General features: G+C 43.6%; 1 protein-coding gene across 1 annotated transcript in view; it reads right to left on the bottom strand.

Moving 5' to 3' along the window:
- bcas2 (BCAS2 pre-mRNA processing factor) overlaps positions 1 to 26,200 on the bottom strand; it is a 41,638-nt gene extending 15,438 nt beyond the window's left edge. The window contains exons 1-4 of the mRNA XM_068057644.1: positions 26,083 to 26,200; positions 17,598 to 17,690; positions 7,590 to 7,660; positions 5,905 to 6,066 (exon numbers count right to left, since the gene is read on the bottom strand). Of these exons, the coding sequence (XP_067913745.1) occupies positions 5,905 to 6,066; positions 7,590 to 7,660; positions 17,598 to 17,690; positions 26,083 to 26,175 (419 nt within the window). The 5' untranslated portion in view covers positions 26,176 to 26,200. The remainder of the gene's footprint in view (positions 1 to 5,904; positions 6,067 to 7,589; positions 7,661 to 17,597; positions 17,691 to 26,082) is intronic.
- Positions 26,201 to 26,683: the final 483 nt, after the last annotated feature.

The following is a 26,683-nucleotide window of genomic DNA, read 5'->3' as shown; positions in this document are numbered from 1 at the left end:
TGGAAATCTGAAATAAAACAGAAACTGATGGAAATACTCAGCAGGTCTGGCAGCACGTGTGGAGAGAGAAGCAGACGTTTTAGGCCTGTGGCCAACAAGTGTTATCCCTTCTCTACATGTCTATCTCTCCCTTTCTCTCTATCTCCCTCTGTACCCTCTCTGTCCCAAACTGACCCTCTTGCTCTCCAGGTGGGGAAAGGGAGAAAGAGACAGACAGGGTGTCGCAGATAGTGAGAGATGAGGAAGAGTGAGTGGCATAGATAGGTGGAGCTTTACTCTGCATCTAACCCATGCTGTACCGGAATATGTCATTTGAATCTAGTTTCTTACCCCGAAAAATGCTAACAATTGTATTGGGAAATGTGTCAAAGTTGTTTCCATTCAGACATTCCTGCATTATGGAAATGCGAGTCATCTTTGCAGGAGATCGGGGTGTTTGAATGAACTCACAGGTTTTGGTCAATTGAATAAGGCCAGAATTAGATTATGGCCTTTTCAGATATGCCAGATTGAAGGTACTGAAGGTGTCCTATCCAGGTTTGCCAATGGCCCAAGAATAGGCAGCATTATAAGCAGTGTAGCTGAAAGCATAAAATTACAAAGAGATACGTGAATGGGCAAGACTGTGGTAGATGGATTTCAGGAGTTAAAAAACACTTCTACATGCAAAACGTAGCATTAGTTCTGTGCGCGTGTGTTTCTATGCCCATTTCTCTCTCCTCGGACTCCACATACAGTTAGCCATTTTAAAATTTTCATTTTCTCACAAAGCCCTGGAAAGTAAGGAAAACTTCCTTACTCTTGTACTCCAAACCCCTTGCAATAAAGGCCAACATACCATTTACCTTTCTCATTGCTGGCTGCACCAGCATGCTAATTCTCTGATTTGTGTACAAGGACACCCAAATCCCTCTGAACACCAACATTTAATAGCTTTCCACAAATTAAAAAAAATTCTGTTTCTCTATTCTTCCTACCAAAGTGAATCACATTTTTCCACATTATATGCCACATTCTTGCCCACAAGCTTAATCTGTCCACATCCCGTTGTGGATGACCTAGAAGTGGAAGAAATTGGGATGGACAATGTCAGCCAATGGCCCTGCAAAGCCGAGCGCAGCGCCTCAAAAGTATGACACAGACCCTGTTCTGTGATAAATAATGCACATTTACAAGAGTCTTAAATTTAAAAGGGACTGCACACAGGAAATTAAAAAAAATCTGGCTGTGCAATTAAATTTTCAAGGGAACATTAGAGCCAGCTGTGGCTCAGTGGGCAGTAATCTTGCCTTTAAGTCATAAAATCGTGGGTTCAGGTCATAGCACAAAATCTAGGCTGAAGCTACCTTTGGCCTCTTTGTGTCCTCCTCACAGCTTACTTTCCCACCTAACTTTGTATTGTCAGCAAACCTGGATACATTAAACTTGTTCACTTCATCCAAGTCATTGATATAGACTGAAAATTTCTGCAGCTCTAGCAATGGCCGTTGCAGCACCGCACAAGTACCAGCCTGCCAACCTGAAACTGACTTACTTATTCTTACTCGGTTTTCTGTCCATTAACCAGTCCTCTATCCACACCAATATATTAACTCCAACCCCACGAGCCCTTATCTTAGGTAACAACCTTTCATATGGCACCTTATTGAATGCTTTTTCAAAATCCAACTATCCTTCTGACGTCCTCTCTGCTTTAAAACTTTTAACTCTTGCCTTTGTTAGGAATATCACTGCACTTTAAACACTGATCCCACACTCTTCTCCCAAAACACATTCACTAAACCCACAACACAGGACTGGGCAAAGAATGTGGACTTTTACTGATGTCAGTGTATATTGTCTTTTGAAGATGGAGAAGGAACCCCCTCCCCCTGCTTCTAAAGTGTCACAAGCTTTCCTGATGCCTTCTATCTCTTACTATCTCTCTACGCTTTATCTCTGTTACCCTGCCTCGTTCCCCTTCTCTATCACTCTCTCTCATGCCACGTTGGCCATAATTAGTGGTCTACTTAAAATCAGGGAGAAGTTGAACACTTTACATGCCTGTCACAGCAAAATTTGCAGGTACTTCGAAGCTGTATTCATACAATATAGACAAAGATTATAGAAAAGCAAAATACTGCAGATGCTGGAAATCTGAAATGAAAACAAGAAATGCTGGAAATACTCAGCAGGTCTGGATGCATCTGTGGAGAGAGAAGCAGAGTTAACGTTTCAGGTCAGTGACCCTCCATCAGAATATTATATGATGGGATGCTGCAGACCTTGTTACACTCATTGCAACATCAAGGTACAAGGCGTGCAATAAGATGTTTTAATATCGACTTGTATAACTTGTCACCCCACAGGGGCAAACTTCGCTGGGTCACCATTCTCACCAAACACTAAAGCATTCCACAAAGCAAGGCTCACAAATTCAACACAAGTTTCCCTTCTCGAGCCTCACTGGTCTGTTCTGATTTTCTGATGGGTGACATCAGCCTAGATTTTGTATTATGACCTGAACCCACAATCCTATGACTCAAAAGGCAAGATTACTGCCCACTGAGCCACAGCTGGCTCCAATGTTACCTTGAAAATGTAATTGTTGTGCACAGCCAGATTTTTTTTTCCTGTATGCAGGCCCTTTAAATTTAAGAATCTTTTAAATGTGCGTTATTTCGCACAGAATGGTCTGTGGTCGTACTTTCAAGGCTGCTGCGCTCAGCTCTGCAGGGGCATTGGCTAACACTCTCCATCCCAATCTCTTCCACTTCTTCTAGATAATCCATATTGCCGTCAGTATACCCGTGGGGTGGCCAGAGTGACTACCGAGACAAATGATGGGTGAATATCAGACCACTTACTCTGTCCTAAAAGCTTGTTGGGTTTTCAAGCAACCAGGTTAGAGATTGATGTTCCATCACACTCATAATTTGAGCATTGAAGATACTGGCAAGGCTTTAAGGTGTCAGGAAGTGAGCCATGGATCCAGCCTGGTACTGTAGGGGCCATGTGTGTGTCTCAGTGTCAGCTCCTCACAACTACAACAAACAGTGGGTAAAAGTCAACAATTGATTCCTGTCAAAGTCGGTTTGATAGAGTAAATTTCATTCCTCCGTCTCTCTATCCTCACCCATCCACTCTCCGCATCTCCCCCACTCTCCATCCCTATTCATCCACCCTCTCCCCCACACCCCCCCCCCCCCCAAAACTCTGCGTCCCTCCGAGTCATCTCCCCCTTGCAGGCTCCCCCCACTCTCATTCACGGACCCTGCCACCACCACCCCCCCCGGCCCCGCCCCCCAACACTCAGTCCCTCCGCCTCATTCCTGGACCCCCCACTCCCCGTCCCTCCACCTTCGGCAGTATTAAGCTCTCAGCATCTGACACAAGCTTCCTTTTTCTTGCCTTATCCTACCCTGTATGGTCCTTGACAGTCACCCATTTTCTTTGTGGGAACGTATTTGTTCTGAACACTCCATAACTCTCTTTCACCAAACCATTAACATACCATTTGCCTTTGCTCCATGACCTTCTGGTCAGTTATTATCTGTGACCTTGTCCCAACACCTCTTTTGTTGTCTCTTGCCCTACCCCCACTTTACTTGCTTAAAACCCATTACATTTCTGGCTCTGCCAGTTCTGATGAAGGGTTACTGACCTGAAACGTTAACTCTGCTTCTCTCTCCACAGATGCTGCCAGACCTGAGCATTTCCAGCATTTCTTGTTTTTACTCCACAACTCTCACTGCCCTGACACAGATTTACCTTCAAGTAGCTGCTCCCAATCCACTTTTGCTAAATTGCATCTCAGTACAATTAGCCTTTCCCCAGTTGAGAACTTTTACTCCGGTTTATCTTGATCTTTTCCATTAGCTACTCTAAATTTAAACGATGATCACTACCACTAATGCTCTCCCACCTTCTGCCTGTCCAGCTTCATTCCCTAAAACTAAGTCCAGAACTGGTCCATCTCTTGTTGGCCTTGCCACATTTTGAAGGTGCAGACGGGATTCCCCCACCCCTTTTCAAACCTTTAATCGTCCTTTTTGGGAACAGATTTAAGGTTGTGGGCAAGAGATACAGGGGGATGAGAGTAAGATTTTTGTTTTAACAATAAACGCAGCACGTGGCAATGACCTGAAACATACTGTCTAGGAGGGTGGCAGACGCAGAGATGATCAATCGTTACACGCGCACGCACGCAATCACTAGCCTGGGGCACTGATATCACCAATTACAATGACACTGCTGCTATCCTACATGAGGTCGGCTAACTCAGTATTCACAGAGAATTGAATCAGAGTCCTTCCTGGTCAATACAGCACTACTTTGCATATGACAGCAATTTTAACAGGTGAGCTATCAGGGAAGCAACACACATCATGCATTCAAATCAGGATGGCATTCAGGGGTACTGCAATCCTATGCTTGAAGGAAGTTGCGGGACAGTGTCCTAGGCCCAGCTGCTTCAATGACCTTCCCTCCATCATAAGGTCAGAAGTGGGGATGTTTGCTGACGATTGCAATGTTCTGTTCCATTTACAAATCCTCAGATAATGAAGTAGTCCATGCCCACATATAGCAAGACCTGGACAATATCCAGCTTGGGCTGATAATTGGCAAGTAACATTTATCATTCACACTGCACAAGTGCCAGCTAATAACCATCTCCAATGAGTGTGTTGTATCACCTCCCCATGACATGGAATAGCATTACCAATGTCGAATGCGCCAGCATCAACATTCTGGGGTTCACCGTTGACCAGAAACTTAGCTGGACCAGGCACAATTACTATGGTTACAAGAGCATGTCAGACGCTGGTATTCTGCAGTGAGTGGCTTGTCTCCCAACTCCCCAGAACCTTTCCACCATCTAAACTTTCTCCACTTTCCTACAGCTCGAACAAGAAGCTCAACACCATCCAGGACAAGGCTTTCTGCTTGACTGGCACCCCATCTGCTACCTTAAGCATTCTGTACCTCCACCACTGGCACATGTAACATTTACATGATGCACCGTAGCAGCTTGCTAAAGGTTCGACAGCATCCCCCAAACTCTCAATCTCTACCATCTGAAGGGCAGCAAGTGCATGGTAATACCATCACCTGCAAGTCACATCCCATCTGACTTGGAACTATATCGCCGTTTGTTCTGCAGTGGGTCAAGGCAACAGCGCACCATCACTTTCTCGAGAGCAATTAGGAAGGGACAATAAATGCCAGGCTTGCCAGGAATGCCCAAATCCTGAAAGCAAATATAAAAAACACCTTTTCTAATACGAGCGGTTATGAATTATATAAAATGATTAGATACCAAGTGAGGTGATCTTTAAGGTAAATCCAACCCATAAAGCCATACAGACCAGATTGGAATTCTGAACTGCACTGAGTGAGCTAATGCCATCCAGGTTTCAGGAATACAACAGTATCATCCTTGGGATTCAGTAGGGGATTGGGGGATGGGTGTGTGGGGAAGAGGGGAGAAAAGCAAAATCAGGTTCTGAGTGTGATCACAGTATGCGGACTGCTGCTGAAAGAGCACATGCATGGTTATTGGGCAAGGAGGGGGCTGGATCTGATTGCTACATCTTCCAATGTCAAATATCTTGCTGACACTCAATGTGCAGGCTCAACCATACAAATGGCCATTTCAGAGAGATACTGGAGAGAAGCAATGGAACTGAACACAAAGAAATGAGTGCCCTTAGAATGGGATGGAAAGGACGAGAAAATAAGTTATCACAAGGGAAGTGAACAGATATTGAAAAAGAAAAAAATCTGCGTGGCCAAGAGAAAAGAGAAAACGAGGGGTCAAATTAGATAGCTCTTTCAAATGGCCTCCAATATATGATTTTACAATAGGTATTACTGTGTTACACCAACTTCCAGCAAAAGCTATTTGCAATCAAACTCACGTACTCGTTATAGACTTTCCATGCATTTGACCCATGCTGTGACATCAGCTCCAGGTTTTCAATTCTCACCGCCTGATGTTCTAACTGTGCCATGGAGTTATTCACAGACTCCTGCCATGCAGTGATGTCATTCTTCTGTCCTGAGGATGGGGCAGGCAGCTCATACCTGGAAAACAGAAAATCACAGGAATGAACAGTTAGAAGAGGATTTTTTCTGCTTCCTTTCCCCATTTTCTTCCTCATCTCTTGAAAATGCAGGTTGTTATCCCTGATGCACTTCAATGTGATGCTCCAGCTGTTTTCACCCAAGTGGCCTTTCATCCTGGGGTGCATTCATACTTACAGCAAACTTGTGGTGTGAATCAATTTTGGCGAAGTTCCAAGACTAAATTTGGGCAATGTAAATCCGCCATCAAGGTCTGACCCGAGACGGAGTAAGACTCGCTCCTTCAGAAAGGCGCATTCTCCATCACACCACTGTCGAGGAGCAGAGCTGACTCCAGATTCAGGTTGCATTTATATAACAAATGCAGTGCTGGTGCAGAGTACTGGCTTGTCTGTTCAACAGCAGAGGGTATCAATACACCACACACGCAAACACACACAAGGAGAGTTCATGGGATAATTAGAAATGGGAACCATGGCTGATTCTTGGGACTTCCAGCACAATGCAATATGCAAAACAGGATCCAGCAAAAGCGGGCTGCATTGGAAGGTACTACATCAAACAGGATCTAAACTATTGCTGCTCCTACAATTTTATATTATCCAATTCCTTATAGATTTGAAAACTGTAGATCAAACAACTGTCACTTTTGAGATCTAGATGAAATTAAGTGTTGAACATTGGACTACAACTCAGTCTGTTTGTTCACAGACCCAACCGTTAAGCCTTTATAAATCACTGGTTAGGCCTCAGCTGGGATAATGTCCAATTCTTGGCATCCCACTTTAGGAAGGACGTCAAGGTCTTGGACAGTGCACAGTGGAGATTTACTAGAATGGTACCAGTGATGAAGGACTTCAGTTATGTGGAGAGACTATAAAAGCTAGGATTGTTCTCCTTAGAGTACAACAAGGAGAAGAGGAGATTTAATAGAGCTGTTTAAAATCATGAAAATCTTTGATACAGTAAATGAATAGAAGCTGCTTTCATTGTCAGTAACTAGATTTAAAGTAACTGGCAAAAGAGCCAGAGAGGTGAGATGAGTTTTTTTTTTAAATAAATGCAGTGATCCGGATTATGATAATTATCTGGAGTGCACTGCCTGAAAGGGTGGCTGAAGCCAATTCAATAGTAACTTTCATAATAGGGAATTGGATATATACTTGAAGCAGAAAAAATTGCAGGGCTGTGGGGATAGAGCTGGGGAGTGCAACTAATTAGATAGCTCTTTCAAAGAATCAGTGCTGGCAGTGGCCGAATGGTCTCCTTCTGTGCTTAACATTCTGTCAATCTATCCAAACATTCACATCACTGTGACCAGATAGCACAAAGTACAGGTTCTACTGATTCATCTAATCAGCTTCCAATCTCAAGGAAATGAATTTCAGCAAACCATTCCCAAATGCAAGTTACTGATGTTACATATCATGCATTAAAAACTGCTTTTTTTTTAGAAAAAAGCCTGTTTCTCACACACCCATTGTTTTTCAGTTTACATTTTTGTACCAAACCTGCGACCTCACCTTTTCATACTGAGCAGTTCCATTGGCTGGCGAGCTGCCAGTCGCTCAAACTCATTCCTCATAATCTCTGTCTATAAAAGAAGTTAAGTAAAAACCCATTAGCTTCTATAAACATAGATAATTGTTGCACTTCTAGCATTTTCCTGTGTTGCAGCAATGAATCACACATTATTAAAAAAGGTAGAATGGACCCATTACATACATCCAATAGAGCAGTTACAGTGCGACACCACGCTACTATATCATATCTAGGGCCCTACCAAATTCATGGCCATGAAAAATGCATCACAGACCATAAAATATCAGGTTCTCTGTGAAATCGGCCATTTTGCAAACTTCACGTATTTTATTCACTGACAAGGCTCACCTCGCTGATTGCTGGTCAGGTTATGAACTCCGCACGTTTTAGTGATTGACACAAGTACAACTCGCTGATTCATAGGAGGAGGATGGGCTTCAGGTGCAGTTTTGAGAGACGCAGTCTCAAGTAGTAGCAGACAAGTGAGAATGCCAAAGTGACCAAATCAAAAAACGGCAACAACTATTACTGCAGCACATCGAGTGAAAGAATTTGGAAGCCAAATTCTGCATGCCAATGGTGGATTACTGTTTTGTACAAGCTGCAATGTTTCATTGGATCACACATGGCAGGCAATGGTTCAGTGCCATTTAGGAGACCGAAAGCCATCACAGCAGAGAACATTGAATGTTGAACTGCTGGAAAACGAACACACAAATACAAGCAACGATTTAATCTCTTTTTAAGTCGACAGAAAGCTCAGAAAAATGGTCAATTGGTTACAATGGAACTTGTGAATGCTTTTGCAAGCGCAAACATACCACTGGAAAAACTTGATCACCCAAAGCTGCAGGTATTCATTCAACTTAGTGTGAAAAATGGTGGTTGCTTGCCAAGTGCAAATAAACTATGACAGGACTACCTACTGAAGGTTTTTGCTACACATTGTGAGGAGATGAAGCCTCAGATTAATGCAGATGAGTCTTTTGCAATTATTTGTGACAAGTTCACCGATGAGCAACACAACTACATGCTACATATTTTGCTTGATTTTATGTCTGGTAAGGCTGAGGATCTGCAGTCAGAAAGCTAACAGGACTCGCAGACTGCAACCAATTAAAAGCTGTTAATTACACCAGTTTCCCAAGCGATAATCAAAACCATTTCAAAATACACAGCGAATTTCAACAACGTGCCTATTTTCTTTAGTGACAAGGCAACTTGCATGACAAAATCTTTCAGATGTGTGCTCTAACGTGTAACATGGGCAGCATTAGGCATTACATGTAATGTACATATCTTCTCAGTGAGCTGCGGAAAAGTGAGTTTGGTAAAGTCGACAAACTGGTCAGCTACAATAAAGAGATCTTAAAACACTGCCCGAGCTGCAAGCTTCGATACTGGCATCACATTGCAAATGCGGCTGAAATTGGGGAACAAACATCAGCCTTCCTTCAGAGTCAGTAATTACACATTGGAATTCTTGGTTTCGAGCAGTACAGAATCATGCAGATCACCTGAAATACTACTCAGATTTCGTCTCAGAAGAGCTCACACTGGCACCGAAAACACAGGTTTTAACAGACATTGCAACCCTTCAAAACAATGCTCAGCTTAAATGAGGTGGTTAAGTTTGTTGCCAAAAATGCTGCTGACTGTGGAGATGGTTTGAATCTCGATACATCACAAACCACAAAGTTTACAGTAATGGATGGACTGTTCTGGGCAGAAGCATAGTAAAACGAACACCACTCTGATGATGCCGTATGAAATGCTTGCACTCAACAGGTCACACCACACTGCACTATGATAATTAACCACAGCATTACTGTGGGATCATATGTATGCCACAAGGTTACTACACATCAAGTTAAATAAATGTACAACCACAAAGTCTTGCAGGGGGAGAAATCTACCTATTGTTAAAATGGCTATGTCCTGTTACTAGTCAGCATTCCTTGTGAAGATTTCAGCATCAAAATGTGCCTATGTCTGGTTATACTTGCCTAGTCTCATTCGCCATAGGCTTTTGCCATTAATCTGATATGGTGACACTAGAATTGCCCTTTTCTACCCCTTTTCCTATCCTGAGTGGCGTGAAACAGGGCTGCGTTCTTGCACCTACACGGTTTGGGATCTTCTTCTCCCTGCTGCTCTCACATGCGTTCAAGTCTTCAGAAGAAGGAATTTTCCTCCACACAAGATCAGGTGGCAGTTTGTTCAACCTTGCCGGTCTAAGAGCGAAGACCAAAGTACGGAAAGTCCTCATCAGGGAACTCCTCTTTGCTGACGATGCTGCATTAACATCTCACACTGAACAGTGTCTGCAGAGACTCTGACAGGATTGCAGCTGCCTGCAACAAATTTGGCCTAACCATCAGCCTCAAGAAAATGAACATCACGGGACAGAACGTCAGAAATGCTCCATCTATCAAAAATTGGCAACCACGCTCTGCAAGTGTTTCAAGAGTTCACCTACCTAGGCTCAACTATTACCAGTAACCTGTCTCTCGATGCAGAAATCAACAAGCGCATGGGAAAGGCTTCCACTGCTATGTCCAGAGGGAGAGAGAGAGACACAGAGGGAGAGAGAGAGACACAGAGGGAGAGAGAGAGACACAGAGGGAGAGAGAGAGACACAGAGGGAGAGAGAGAGACACAGAGGGAGAGAGAGAGACACAGAGGGAGAGAGAGAGACACAGAGGGAGAGAGAGACACACAGAGGGAGAGAGAGACACACAGAGGGAGAGAGAGACACACAGAGGGAGAGGGAAAATGGCGCACTGACACGGAACACAAAAGTCCGAGCATATCAAGCCTGTGTCCTCAGTACCTTGCTCTACGGCAGCGAGGCCTGGACAACGTATGTCACCAAGAGTGACGTCTCAATTCATTCCATCTTCGCTGCCTCCAGAGAATCCTTGGCATCAGGCTGCAGGACCGTATCTCCAACACAGAAGTCCTTGAGGTGGCCAACATCCCCAGCATATACACTCTACTGAGCCAGCGGCGCTCGAGATGGCTTGGCAATGTGAGCCGCATGGAAGATGGCAGGATCCCCAAGGACACATTGTACAGCGAGCTCGTCACTGGTATCATACCCACCAGCCGTCCATGTCTCTGCTTTAAAGAAGTCTGCAAATGCGACATGAAGTCCTGTGACATTGATCACAAGTCGTGGGAGTCAGTTGCCAGTGATCACCAGAGCTGGCAGGCAGCCATAAAGGCGGGGGCTAAACAGTGGTGAGTCAAAGAGACTTAGCAGTTTGCAGGAAAGACAGAAGCGCAAGGGGAAAGCCAACTGTGTAACAGCCCCGACAACCAATTTTATCTGCAGAACCTGTGAAAGAGTCTGTCACTCTCGAATTGGCCTTCAGAACCACTCCAGGTGTTGCTGCACAAACCACTGACCACCTCTAGGTGCTTACCCACTGTCTCTCGAGACAAGGAGGCCAAAGAAGAGAATTGCCCTGCAATTACAGATGGCGTAAATATTTATATGGTGTCAGAACCCTTCAAAAGGAAAATTACAAACTGATCTAGATGGAAGAACGGCCTTATCCTTGGCAGATGACATTTAATGCAGGGCTAATGCCAAGCAAGTGCATTCCATGCAATAGTAATTTATGGTGTTGCAGCTAACCTCAATAGTAGCAATCTGCAAAGCACAGCCATAGGTATTAAGATCCAAGCAGCAAGCAACGTCAGGAGACTAGCACACCACAGCAATTTCGTGCCCCAAACGCCACACGCTTCAGGCAGCGAGCAGCATCAGACTCCAGGCAAGGCAGGCAGCAAGCAGCTTGAGGTCCCACACATTTCAGGCTCCAGGCAAAACAAGGCAATTTTTATCTCTTCCAGAAGGAAAAGCAACATAAAACACCAAAGTAGTAACTAACCACCAGAGTATGAAGTCTTTTATTTTTACCAGCAAAGGACAACTATAATTACAATTGCAGGACACTAGATAACAGAGGATCTTCAAGCTAATTATAGTGCCACTTTGTGTGCTGTACCATCATCAGCATCGTCATATGATTTGCACCTTCCTCAGCCATACTGTACAATCACAATAGCATTCTTAACTCTGTAGCCTGCCTGTCTGACAATGACTACACCAAATTACACATTGCAGAGAACTTGCATTACTCTACAGCAGACAGGTTCAAATTATACATCACAAACAAACTGTTGTGTATGGCTCACCTCCAATGGGAATAAAAAATGTACTTGTGTTGCAAATAAACACAGTCTATTACTTTACTGTTCGTTGGAGCTTGCTGTGCACAAATTGGCCGTCGCGTTTCCTGCATTAACAGTGACTACATTTCGAAAGCACTTTATTAGCTGTAAAGCTCTTTGGGACGTCCTGAGGTCATGACAGACATGATATGGACTTCAGGCGCTTTCATTTATAGTACACAAGTCTCAAAAGGTCCACTACTAATACTATAATGAAAGCAGAGTTTTAGCCAATTTAAAACAAGGAACACCAACGTCCTTGTATAAAACCTGGCTATGCCCCATCTAGAATATGGTGTCTAGTTATGATCCCGTCACATGGTGGGAGACATAGAAGCCCTTGAGCAAGTTCAGAAGAGGGCCACCAGACTAATATCTAGTTTAAAAAACACTTAGGTTCAGGGAGCTGTGTCTTTTTAGTCTAGAAATGGATAGACTTCAGGGTAGACCCAATTCGAAATATTCAAAAATGAAAGGACTAGATTGTGTCCATGTGGTGAGATTGTTTGAATTAGGTAAGTTGAGAACAAGGGGACATGCATGTAAATTATGCAAGCACAGAACTAGATTAGATGTCAGGTGGTTTTTAATTTCACTGGTCAATGATATTTGGAAGAAGTTACCAGCTCATGCAGTGAGTGCAGACTCACTGCAAACATTCAAAAGGGAGCTGGGCGAGTTCTTGAAGGAGGCTAACACTGCTGCATACAAAAATAGTTGTGATGTTGATTTTTTTTGTCTGAATTGGCTAGGCTTTTAATATTTAAAGTTTGTTCTTGGGCCTCTCCAGTTCATCACACGGCTGATGGGAGGTGGGAAGAATGAGTTGCCTAGTTGCAATGAGCTGATCTTTCATATGAACATTCTTAAGTGAACTCCTGCTTTGGTCCCACCTGTTTGTGTTTTTTTTTAAAAAACAGTTCAGTGGCACTTCTGCCCAAAAGATAAATCTTATTTTGCCAGTGGCCTGCTCCAAGTTATGCCTCAACTCTCGATGTTTCCCAACAGTGTGATTCCTGCTGCAATTCCTCACCCAACTGCTTCTCTGCCATGACTCTTCACAATACTGGCCCCTACTTGCCTCGAAGGATGTTTCTTTACTCTCCCTTTGTCAACAGCGAGTGGCCCACATGGGTCAGCCAGCAGTTCTGTTTGCCTTTCCAGATCCCCTTCCTTAACCCTAATGTTCTGAACAGACGTTACTACTTCATTCTTAGAGTTGTATTTCACCTCCATGGTTCTTTGAAGTTCATGCTAACATTAGGGATTCTCATTAAAAAATTTTTGCCAACACAACAGTAGCTTTCAGCATGGAGCTGCTGTGGTTGAAGGGTGTTTGCCAGTGCTCAGCACAAGTGGGTGCTCAGGAGAGCTGATGTTTTGAGCTATTGTTGTAGATAGCCCAGAGCACTGAAGTCAGGCCAGGTTTAGTGCCCTGCTGTTAGATATTACAGCGATTGTTATCCTAAACAGTAAACAATAGTTAGTGATCATTAGGTAGCAAGTAACTACAGACACAACCATTAGATATTTACAGTGTTTGAACAATCAGAGAATGCAATTATTAGACTGAACAACAATGATCCTCCAGGTAATTATTTACATTTTTAAAGTTTTCATTTGCATTTTCTCTCTTTCAGGTTCACATTTTAGTGTTGGATTCCCCAGATGATTATCCACTTGTCACATTCTACAGCCTGTTATTGCCCACATGCTGGTCCAAGCGCCTTGTTTCCTCCTACCTATTTTTCTGGTCTGCTGCTAGGCCATCATTATGTACCATTATGTTGCTTTTTGGAGACTCCTGGGCCCCTTTCCCACCACGTATCCCAGGCAGCTATTTATGTCAGGAAAATAGCACCGACCATTTGCCACAGTTGTCAATTATAAAAGATGCTGCTTATAACATATTAAGTACACTGATTATTTTGAGCAGTTCAAGCAGATTTCACATGGTTAAAGTGCTATTACTGTCACTAAGTTTCAAACTCTCCCATGGTCTAGAGAACTCATACCACCATTGCAAGCCCTTCTTGCCGAGCCAGACATCTTCCTGCTCATTTTTAAAACATAAAACATCCCCCCTCCCCCTCCCCAGACCATGATTTAGCGGAGGGATCAATAACCGGGGGCAGAGATTTAAGGTAAGGGGCAGGAGGCTTAGAGGGGATTTGAGGAAAAAAAATTTCACCCAGAGGGTGGTTGGAATCTGGGACACTCTACCTGAAGGGGTGGTAGAGGCAAGAACCCTCAACATTTTAGTATTTAGATATGCACTTGAAACGCCATAGCATACAAGGCTACAGGCCAAGTGCTGGAAAATGGGATTAGAATAGATAGGTGCTTGATGGCCGGCACAGACACGATGGGCCAAAGGGCCTGTTTCTGTGCAGTATAACTCTATGACTGACAGGGCCTTTGACCACGTCCATCCTATTTCCCACACTTCTGCTCCCTTCCCGAACTATGATATAGTTCCCCTCATCCTCATTCACTGCCCCATTAGCCTCCATATTCAAGGCATCGTCCTGTCATTTCCACCACCTCCAGCATGGCGCCACCAAACACATCTTCCCCCCTTCTCCCCTTTCAGGATTCCATAGGGGCCATTACCTCTGCAATACCCTGGTCCACACCTCAGTAACTCCCAATACCCCCTCCCTTTCCGACAGCACCTTTCCATCCAAGTGCAGAAAATACAAATCCTGCCCTTTTACCTCCTCCCTTCTCACCATCCAAGGCCGCAAACACTCCTTCCAGGTGAAACAGCAATTTACTTGTACTTCTTGCAATTTAGTATACTGTATTTGTAGCTCACTATGTCCTCGACTCTAGACTGGGTGACCACTTTACAGAACACCTCTGTTCAGTCCGCAGGCGTGACCCCGAGCTCCCAGTTGCCTGCCATTCTCATTCTCCACCTTGCTCCCACTGGCCTTTCTATCCTCAGCCTCCTGCAGTTTTCCAATGAAGCTCAACACAAGCTCGAAGAACAGCATCTCATCTTTTGACTGGGCATTTTGCAGCCTTCCAGACTCAACATTGAGTTCAATAATTTTAAGATCATAACCTCTGCCTCATTTGTTTCTTTCTCTTTGCTGGCTTTGGTTTCTTTTTCCTGCTTTCAGATGGCAGCTGTTCAGCATTCTGCCATTCATACCTTCTCTAGACATCTTTTGTTAGTCATATTACCACTCCCTTTGGCTTTGCACCATAAACCCTTTGTCATTTAATCGCTCCTGCATTCCAACCTACCACAGACCTTCCCTTTTGTTCTTTTTCCCACCCTTTACTAGCTTAAAATTACATTTGTAACTTCTACTAAATCACTAACCTGAAATGTTAACACTCTCTCCACAGATGCTGCCAAAGCTGCTGAGCATTTCTAGCATTTTCTGCTTTTAGTTCAGATTTTCAGCACCTGCAGTATTTTGCTTTTTTAAAAAATAAACATGACAGTCTGACCACCCTACAGCCACAGAGACTTCAAAGTCCTCATCAGCAATTTCCATAAGCAAGTTCCCATTTGGATCATGTACCAGTTATCATTTAGGTATTGTGCAATGGCACTGTAAAATGTATGCAAAGTGAAAGGTTAAGACCGAAGGATGAAGGTTACCTTGGTGCATTTTAAAAATTGAAATGTTTTAAATTTTAAAAATTAAATAATGCTACCACATTATAACAGCCAATGTAGTTTTGTTGATTACACCCAGTATATGCAATGGGGACTGCACTTTTATTTAGGCACTTTGAATCAGAACCTCCAACAGTTTTTAAAGCTGTTGGAAAAGTTTGCTTTCCCTCTCCCACCTCCCAGTTAGTCGACTGGACTTAAGGACACTAGCTCAGGCTCCCAAACTTTATTTATTGCAGACCCACTTCCAGATCTATCAGCTGCCTACCTACCCTTACTAGAATACAGGTTCAATATTTTATACAATTTAATGCCCAAGCATTGTACAATATGTACAAACTATAATGCACAATGGCTCAACAGTACTACTCACCATTAATCTGATGGATGAGGTTGTCTGTTTGAGCATCGGTGCATAACACTTGGAGTGATGGGGGGATAGTTTGAGGTGCAGGTTATTTTCTACCCATTGCCTCTGCATGTCCACCAGTCAGTCTCTACTCCTTTAAAGGTTTTTGCTTTGGCCAGGTTTTGGTCACCTCCTACTAATCTCTCCCGCCATGGCTTGCGTTCCTTTCCCTGTCAATTTCTATTTGTGAAACCCCTTGAGAGGTTTTTCTTTATGTTAGAAGGTGCTACATGAATCAAACTTTTGTTTGAATTTGGGATTCAGGTTATTACACACAAATGAATTGAACGTTTTTTCCTTCCAAGACAATGCCCCTTTAACGGTTGGTATCATTGTGCATACGTTTATACAAGTTGTATATGATATATTTGATTAACGAAGTGTAGAGCGCGATTCTGTGATAGAGTTAGAATTTTTCTAAAAACGGATGAAAACTCAATTTCTTACCTAAGTTAGTGAAGTTTTTAGTAGAGTCTCCCGCCCACATGGTGCCAGGTAAGGTCCAGCCTCACCAGTTCCTTCGTGCCGATCAACGCCAGCATCCCAGAGGAACCAGGCTCCTCTTGGGATGTAGAAACTTCCTGTGGGGATAGACTATGTGCTCCTCCCTCCCTGGAGTAGCCAACTCGGAGATTTCTCTGAGCCCATGGTCAGTAATTGAGATCAGCAGGCTGGAGCAGTTGACACCCACATGGCTTCTCCAGACCCTACAAGGCTAACTCCAGCCAGGAGACTCACATTCTCAGCAAAGTGCAGGCAGTCGGCAGCTTGTCTCGTTTCTCCAGGCAAAAGGCCAGGCAAGCATGGGTGATAGGCTCTTCCTCCCGGATGGTACATTGCTCCAGGTAACCCTGTTAGTTCCAAGTAGTTTGGAAGAGGAGTCCTCCATGGAGACCTCCTACTCACACTAGGAAACTCAAAGAGCGGTCAAGGATTCGCTGACAATCAATAGCACCCTGGGGCAAACCGCCAGCCTGTCCTTGGGCCACGTGGCATGCCCTTGCATTTAAAGAAAAATTCAACAGGCAGAGCAAACATCCACTGGGAAGCATCCTAACTTTTTATTTCTTTCAACAATGAAAAAAAAAATTTTTTTAAAGGAAAAAAAATGGTTCATTGCCTGCATTAGATCTTAAAGGCATCATTAGACACTTCTCCCACATACCCCATCCCCTGCCTGCCAGAGATGTCTCCCATATCCCCAGGGGTATGGGTACCAGTCTGGAAATCCCTGTTATACTTCACCTTCACTTCCCTGAACAACTCCATGGGAGATTATTCGTTTGTCTCCCAAACTTCCATCCCTCACAATCCTGTCTTGGATCCACTACCTCTGTAGGTGATGGAGGAAGGAACTTTAAAATGGGTCAATAGATAAATGCACTATCCAGTCCAATACGGATCCATACTGACCAAAAAGGCCCCAGTTCAGTACTTACCAAGTGTGTTTGAACAGGAATAACCTTAGAAATGGCGTCCTTCACAATAAATATAGCCTGCAGCATTCACACATAATGAATGCCACTGGATGAAATATGAGAATGCTGCTGGCAGATTTCTGTTTGCATTCCTACACCTTTATTTTTGTGCACTTAACATCTGCACAATATTCTCTGACTGCATGCTTTCTAATCACATGAAAAGGCAATTTAAAAATGACAAATCCCAGACACTGAGTGAACAAAAGTTGTGCAGACTCACTTCAAATGCAGAGTAGTCAGGTGTAGGCAAATAGCTCAGGTAATTTTTTGTGGGTCGGTAACGTCTGGTCTCTTCCTCCACCAGCGCAGCTGCCTAGAAGACAAGGAAAGAATGTAAGGAGAACCTTGGATGGCAGATGGAGTATAATGTGGGAAAATGTGAGGTTATCCACCCAAGTGGAAAGAATAGAAAAGCAAATTATTTAAATTGAAAGAGACTACAGAATGCCACAGTACAGAGGGATCTGGGTGTCCTTGTCACGGAACTGTATTTATTATCTCCTCTGTTTGCAACAGTGTGCCTTTAAGACAGAGAAGTTTTATATTTGAGAAGTGTGCCACAGCTGCACTTATTATCCAGAAAATAGGTGTGAGGAGGTCACATGGTATAATGTTTCAATTTAACTGTGTGCAAAAACCAGTGAAAAACAGTTTTGAAAGATATCAGCGAAGCATGCTTACTGGAAGAAAGAGCTGTCTATTTCTCTCAGCAGATATTCTACAATGAGCTACAGCCCCTGTTAATTGCCCAAGAAGGAAAAAACCCTTTGAAGAGACCATTTGTATTGCCGGAGGTAGCAAAATTCCTTTTCTTTACTTCCAATGCAAGAAGTCTTTGTTTCAAGACTGAATCTCTCTTGACTGCATTGTCTAGAATTCATAGTAAAGTTTCGACTGAGAGACTGTCGGTTTTTATACCCATTGCCATACTCCTTGTTTAAAGAACTATTTGACGCCTGCTGCAACCGAAGTGCTTTGAATGCCTATCTATTGAAGTATAAAAGTATTGAAGTCTTGCTACAACTGTACCGGGCACTGGTGAGACCGCACCGAGAGTACAGAGTACAATTTTGGTCTCCTTATATACAGAGGGATATACTTGCATTGGAGGCAGTTCAGAGAACGTTCACTAAGTTGCTTGTTGGGTTGAAGGGGTTGCCTTATGAGGCAAGGTTGAGCCTGTACTCATTGGAGTTTAGAATAATGAGGGATGTGAGGGAGTTTGACAGGGTAGATGCCAGAGAGGATATTTCCCCTCATGGGGGAATCTAGAACTAGGGGGTACAGTTTTAGAATTAGGGATCGCCCATTTAAGACGGAAATGAGGAGGAATTTCTTCTCTCAGAGAGTTGTTAATCTTTGGAATTTTCTACCCCAGGAAGCAGTGGGTGCTGGGTCACTAAACGTCTTAAAGGCCGAGTTAGACAGATTGTGATCAACAGGGGAGTCAAGAGTTACTGGTGGGGAAGGGGGTTCAGGCATTGAATGACGGTGCAGACTCAAGGGGCTAAATGGCCTACAGCTGTACCTATTTATGTTCTTATTAGAAGGCCCTCCATTAATCCATGCAGCAGCATCTTTAACCACCAGGTCAGAATGGCATTGCAGGCACCAGGAACATAAGGAAGGCAGCAGTTCCGTTAATGGCTTAGTGCACTGACTACAATAAAGGAGCTATACAAGTCAGGAAGGTAATAGGCTCTAGGCCTATGCTGAGTTAGCTAATCTCAGCACCCTCAGGGGGGAAGAGAGTGTTAAAATAAAAATTAAAAGAAAATAGGATTCCACTCCAGATCACTATCTGGAGACAACTGCTACATTTGGCTGTACCCTGGTTTGTGCTGATCTGGGATCTGGTGACGGTTAACTACGCTACAATTAGCCACGGTGCTTCTGGGCTCAGAAGGTCAGTGTGAAAAGAAAAAGCTATTGGTGAATGGCCTACAGCCAAAAAGTGAACCCATCTTTTCTCTTTACAGATGTTGATAGACTAGGATAAAGAGGAGCTCAGCTATTAAAACAGAACAAAAGTGGACAAGCAGTCGTTCCTCTGATCGACTAAGGGCACTACCACTACATCGAGCTTTTCTAATCACAGCCATTCTGAGCAAGACTGATGATTTATGGCCACTTACTGATAGTTCTATGCTGTTAGCTGGGTTGTGAATGTTCTAAATTCATTTCAAGAAGGATCCAAACTGTTACCAAGTTACCTGTTCTGATGAAAGGTCACAGACCTGAAATGTTAACTTTGTTTCTCTCTCCGCAGATGTTGCCAGGCCTGCTGAGTATTTCCAGCACCTATTTTTGTTACCAAGGGAGCTTTGATTTACTGGTTTTGGCTAGATTCATCAAGGCAACATTAAAATGAGTAGGTCATTTGATCCATCAAGCCTGCTCTACCACTTAATAAGATCGATCCATCGATTTCAGTCTTGAAGATACACAGTGACTGAGCATCCACAGCCCTCTGGGATCGAAAATTCCAAAGATTCATAACCTTGAATGATGAAATTTTTCCACATCTCAGCCCGAAATAGCCAATCCTTTTACCTCAGTCTATGCCCCCTAGTTCTAGACTCTCCAAAGGAATCAATGTCTCAGAGGGCTTGACAGGGTAGATGCTGAAAGTTTTATACATTTCAAAGAGATCAACTCTCAGTTCACAAAACACCAGAGAATATAGGCCTATTCTACTCAGTCAGATGGAGTGTACAGAGGCCCTAATCATTTAGAAAGCATGAACTTCTGCTGTCATGCATACCAAATTCAAAGACTTGAAAAGGTGAGAAACAAAGGGAAACACAACTTAATTTGGGTTTAGTTTGTATAGAATGAACAGTGCAATTACATTTAGAGTCAGATGTTATAACATTTATGATTCTGAGCATTACAATTGCAGATTAGATTATGCTTAGTTATTCCATTTTATGTTGGAAATTATTGTGCTTGAAATGACATTATTATTTCTTTTGCAGTTGATGTGCATTCCATTCCTAACTCAATCTTATTACAGGCCTGATTGCACTGGAGTCAGATAGAATTCATCTTAAAAACCTGACCACAGCAAACAGAAAGTGGTCCCTCAATTGTAAAACACTTTTAACACACATGACTAATGTGAGGAGTGTCAAATGAAGTTTTTTTTTTTAAAACTACATATGCAAAGTTGTATTTATATGGCAGCATTGGCAACACTTAGGATTTAATTAATGATTGTGATTTTGCAATAACTTTTTTTATTCCTGTGAATTGCACGCAATAAATCAATGATGCAAAATCAATTAAAGAAATGGTGAATGCTGATAATTCTGCTATTGCTGAGATCACTCTTGCTATTCTCTAGTTTCTATAATTTCTCATTCACCTAATCTGAAGATAAACTGTCAAAACAAGGTTTACACCCCTTGTATTTAAAGGGACCTGCTGATTCATTCCTCGTAGTGCAGGCAACTTAGTTCTATTTGCACTTAAATTTATTAGCTGGTTTGTTCCATTTCAATTTTGTAGATTTTAAGGTTTAGCCAGAGCTGCTCTTCACTCTCGTGACACTTGGTGGATAAATATTCCACTAATCTGTCTATGCCCGCCAATGTTCTCTTGAATTTTCAGCTTGCCATATTACTTGATTTGGTATTGTTAGTAAACTTGGATAATGTCTCATACAGATGTCCAAATCATTTACACAAATAGAAAAGAAACCCCAGCACAAATCCCTACAATACACCAGTCCTCACATCACACCAACCCAAAAAACATTACCTTATACTCTTTGTTTCCTGAAAGAGAAGACAAAGAAAATCAAGAAACTTTGATCAGATGATACCAAGTCTGTGTTTTAAAGAAAGGGCAGACTGTGGCAGTGAAGGCGTTCCAGGTTTCAATCAAGCAAAAGAACAAATTAGAGCTGGAGACCGGAAGATGAGTCTCAGTTTCGACACAATAAGGATACTGGGAGAAGGAAGCATGTGCAGGGTAGAGCATTTGAAGTTTAAGGACAATACAGGATAATTCAAAGGACCACTGCTGAGAGAAGTAGAAAAATACAAATGAAATAGTAGCACTGGGGAAGTTGGAAGATATAAGTAAAGAGATCACCTGTCTGCCATGAACAAAAAAAAGCCACCCTACATATGGGAGCAACATTCAAGTCCTGGATAATCAGATTTATAGAAATTAAAAGTTACTAAGCTTTAGGGAGACAGACTTTTTTTTTGAATAAAAAGGAGCTGAGCAACTTAAATTTAAAACTGACGCAATTGTGAGTTGAAGACTGTCAACTGTTGGAAAAGGGCATAAGGATGCAGATACGAAAGGTAAAATATGGTCGATGACCAAATTTGAGACACATTGAGAAAACACAAGATATTTAGTACTCTAATGTAGGAGGCTAAGATTTAGTGATTGAATTATTACAATGCGAGAGGATGAAAAATGCATGCACTGATGCCTTGTGCTCTTAAGGAAGCATATGAATATAAAGTGGGCTGATTAACAAAATACTGCTGTTAAGCAATGAATGTCACATGAGGAATGGAGCATTAGACAGAAAAAAGCCTGAATAAATCAGTGTTTCTAGAAAGTCGGAGAATGAGCGATCAACTGCAGCAGTCAGACTGACTGGAGGGGAATAAGGATGGCCAAGAACTCCGTTTTGCTAGAGATACACATGATGCTAATGGTTAACAAGGCATTATAGCTGACCCATGGAAATACTCATCTGAAAAGGTTTATGGTACTGGCAGAAAAGATTTAAATTCATATTTGGGAGAGCTTCATAGTTGAATTTCTCATTTTTAAAGGAGACTAATGGCACCACAAAGTTCCATTCCATGTTTCAAATACATGTGCAAAGCTCCATTTTGTACCTACTAGTTGGCAATCACAATCGCTTATTTCAGTGTGAAGTTAAGAGAAATATAAACAGAAAATGCCGGAAACACTCAGAAGCAGGTCAGGCAGCATCTGTAGAGGGAGAAACAAAGCTAACATTTCAGGTTGAAGGATCATTGGCCTAAAATATAAACTTTTTTTTCCCTCTCTCCACAGAAGTTGCCTGCCCTGCTTAGTTATTCCAGCAGCTTCAGTTTTTATTCCAGATTTCCAGCATCTGCATTATTTTACTTTGGTCATTTTTTAATTCATTCATGGGATGTGGGCGTCACTGGCTAGGCCAGCATTTATTGCCCATCCCTAATTGCCCTCGAGAAGGTGGTGGTGAGCTGCCTTCTTGAACCACTGCAATCCATGTGGGGTAGGTAAACCACAGTGCTGTTGGGAAGGGAATTCCAGGACTTTGACCCAGCAACAGTTAAAGAACGACAATATAGTTCCAAGACAGGATGGTGTGTGGCTTGGAGGGAAACTTACAGATGGCGGTGTTCCCATGCATTTGCTGCCCTTGTCCTTCTAGGTGGTAGAGGTCACAGGTTTGGAAGGTGCTATCCAAGGTGCCTTAGTGCATTGCTGCAGTGCATCTTGTAGATGGTACACACTGCTACCACTGTGCATCTGTGACGGAGGGAGTAAATGTTTGTGCATGGGGTGCCAAACAAGCAGGCTTTGTCCTGGATGGTGTCAAGCTTCTTGAGTACTGTTGGAGCTGCACCGTTCCAGGCAAGTCGAGAGAACTCCATCACACTCCTGACTTGTGCCTGTAGATAGTGGACAGGCTTTGGGGAGCCAGGTGGTGAGTTACTCGCCACAGGATTTCTAGCCTCTGACCTGCTCTTGTACCCATGGTATTTACATGACTACTGCAGTTCAGTTTATGGTCAATGGTAACCCCCAGGATGTTGATAGCGGGGGATTCAGCGATGGCAATGCCATTGAATGTCAAAGGGAGTGGGTCACTGTCTGGCACTTGGCTGCGTGAATGTTATTTGCCACTTATCAGCCCAAGCCTGGATATTGACCTAATGATTGAAGGAAGGTCATTGATGAAGCAACTGAAGATGGTTGGGCTGAGGACACTACCCTGAGGAACTCCTGCAGTGATATCCTACAACTGAGATGATTGAACTCCAACAACCACAACCATCTTCCTTTGCACTAGGTACAACTCCAACCAGCAGAGTTTTCCCCTGATTCCCATTGACTCCAGTTTTGCTAGGGCTCCTCATTAAGAGTTCTTCCCAAGTATCCCTTTATCTTCTTCTGTTCTCTTCTCTCAACCCATACAACCCATTCCTATAGGATGGTCTCAACCATCCATTACCGTGCAACTCCTGCTCAGTCCTCGACTACAGCAAAGCCACCCCCCAACGGAATCTGCAGCGCACTGCCTGAAGGGGTGGTAGAGGCAGGAACCATCACAACATTTAAGAAGTATTTAGATGAGCACTTGAAATGCTGTAGCATACAAGGCTACAGGCCAAGTGCCGGAAAATGGGATTAGAATAGATAGGTGCTTGATGGCCGGCATGGAAATGATGGGCTGAAGGGCCTGTTTCAGTGCTGTATGGCTATGACTCTACACTGCTCCATCCACACACATTCCTCTCCATTCCCTCTCCTTATTTCCTCCTTGCCCATGTCCCACCATTCCTTAATCACACTGTCCCCTACTCACTCTGCCCCATCCTTGCCTACCTTCTCCCTCTTTACTTCCCTCCCTTGCTCTCACCATCTGAGCCTGCTGTTACAATCTTCTTCTTCTTTGGCCTCCTTGTCTCAGCAGACAATGGGTAAGCGCCTGGAGGTGGTCAGTGGTTTGTGGAGCAGCGCCTGGAGTGGCTATAAAGTTCAATACTAGAGTGACAGACTCTTCCACAGGTGCTGCAGAAAAAATTGGTTGTCGGGGCTGTAATACAGTTGGCTTCTGTCGCTTGCGCTTCTGTCTTTTTTCCTGCCAACTGCTAAGTCTCTTCGACTCGCCACATCTACAGTACCGAAAAAAAGCTATTCAGCCCAATTTTCTTATGCTGGTATTTAAACTCTGCAGAAGTCTCCTCCCACTCTAAATACATCTGGTCATCCAATCTTGGTACATCTGTATCCTCTTCTTCATGTATCAAGCACCTCCTCCACTGCTTCAAGGCTATCTGCTTTGATCACTCCATGTCCATCAAAACAGGAATATGCCATGCATGCCTGTTCAATTCATCATGGTGGATACGCACCTCAACTCCATTTGCCCACCACTGATCCATATCCCTTGATTTTCATCTTCAGGATTATGCCTTCTTCTGGAGTCCTCCACCAGAGGAAAGAGACTTTAAAAAAATCATTTTTGGGATGGGAGCATCACTGGCAAGGCCAGCAATTATTGCCCATCTCTAATTGTCCTTGAGAAGGTGGTGATAAGCCATTTTCTTGAACCGCTACAGTCCACGTGGTGGTGTAGGTACACCCGCAGTGCTATTTGAGAGGCAGTTCCAGGATTTTGGCCCAATGACAGTGAAGGAGCAGTGATATAGTTCCAAGTCAGGATGGTGTGTGGCTTGGAAGGGAACTTGCAGGTGGTGGTGTTCCCATGCGTCTGCTGCCCTTGTCCTTATAGGTGGTAGATGGGTTTGGAAGGAGCTGTCAAATGAGCCTTGGCAATTTGCTGCAGTGTATTTTGTAGATGGTACACACTGCTGCCACTGTGCACCAGTGGTGGGTGGAGTGAATTTTTAAGGTGGTGGATGGGTGCCGATCAAGCAGGTTGCTTTGTCCTGGATGGTGTTGAGCTTCTACAGTGCTGTTGGAGCTGCACTCATCCAGGCAGGTGCAGACTATTCTATCACACCCCTAATGAATCCCTTCATCAATCACCTCTGAATCTTCTACACTTAATGGAACACAGGGCATTTATTTGCAACCTGGCCTCAGTATTATTCTGCAAATTGGCACTGCACCTCTTGCAAAGCCTATATTTCCTTCCTAAGGTGTCCAGAACGGATCAGACACATCTTTTGTTTCTTTACTTGTCCCATTACCACTCCCTTTGGCCTTACACCATGAAACCTTTTGTCATTTGATCTCTCCAGCCGAAAGCCTGGCCACCCAACCTGAACCTGACCAAACCTGACATGTGTCGGGTTCGGGCCAGGTCTGTATTTGGCATCCAGCATTCGGGCTCGGGTCGGGCTGGACTGTACTGTTTTGTTCCATATTGTTTTTGTTTTAGACTATGATCTTTTTCTGTTTCAAAAATATGTTTGTTATTTTCAGGTCAGGCATTTAAAAAAATTAAAGGACTTGGGCCCGGGTCGGGTTCGAGTTGGCTGTTGTTGGGTTGTGCCCGGGTCGGGTATTAATTTTATACCCAAGCCAGGCTTTACTCCAGCCCTCCACCCTATCACAGATCTTCCCTTTTGCTCTTCATCCCCCACACTCACCCCTTTCAATTGCTGAAAAACCTATTACATTTCTAACTTTTCCTAGTTAGAATGAAAGGTCACGAACCTGAAACATTAACTCCTTCTCTCTCCACAAATGCTGCCTGACCTGCTAAGTATTTCCAATATTTTCTGTTTTTACTGCAGATAGGTCTGATCAAAACTCTGCACAACTGAAACAAAGAATTACAAACCTCTGGAGATAAAAGCCAACATTGCATTACTGTCTGTACCTACTGTCACTGCCTCTCTCTTACAATCATTACATTTATGGGTCCAGTTACAGAGCTAACCCTGCGCCCCCTCTCTTACTACATTGTACACCTCCCTCCCAACAGAGAGACCTCCTCCCTTCACTAGCAGGCCCGCTCCGACACTCACCGCCTCTCGAACACCCAGCGCATCATAACCCTGATCGAAGTACGGCAACGCGTCCACTACCACATCGCCGGCCACAGCCAATGGACCCGCCATCTTAACCACCACTCACCTAACTGCGCCTGCGCGCACCTCAAAACAGCATCGACTGCGCACGCGCAGACTGCAGGCCCCGCCCCCTACAATGGAATGGTACTGCGCCTGCGCACAGGCTTTGGAGCATGCGCATATGGTGAGCGCAGAACCTTCAATGTCAGTCATTTGGATGTTGCACGTGCTCACCTGAGTTTGTAATAAGCTAAGTCACATAAGCCAACCCATAATGCGAGGAAAAGCTGACCAACAGCTCCCAAAAAGCGGACAGCTCTGAATAAAGATCTGTCACATGAAAATAATTTTATATAATGGTACAGCACAGAAGGAGGCCATCAAGTTTGCACAAGGACTTGCAATTATATAGCACCTTATACGACTTCAGGACGTCCCAAAGTGCTAAACAGCCAATGATGTAGTTATGAAGTGTAATGAAGGAAACCCAGCAGCGAATTGCACAGCATGATCCCACAAACAGCAATGTGACAATAACCAGATAATCTTTTTAGCG

The sequence above is a fragment of the Heterodontus francisci genome, chromosome 25 (genome assembly GCF_036365525.1).
Source record: "Heterodontus francisci isolate sHetFra1 chromosome 25, sHetFra1.hap1, whole genome shotgun sequence".
Classification (NCBI taxonomy): Eukaryota; Metazoa; Chordata; class Chondrichthyes; order Heterodontiformes; family Heterodontidae; genus Heterodontus; species Heterodontus francisci.
The sequence above is the reverse complement of the archived record's forward strand: the minus strand, read 5'-3'. Positions and strand labels throughout refer to the sequence as shown.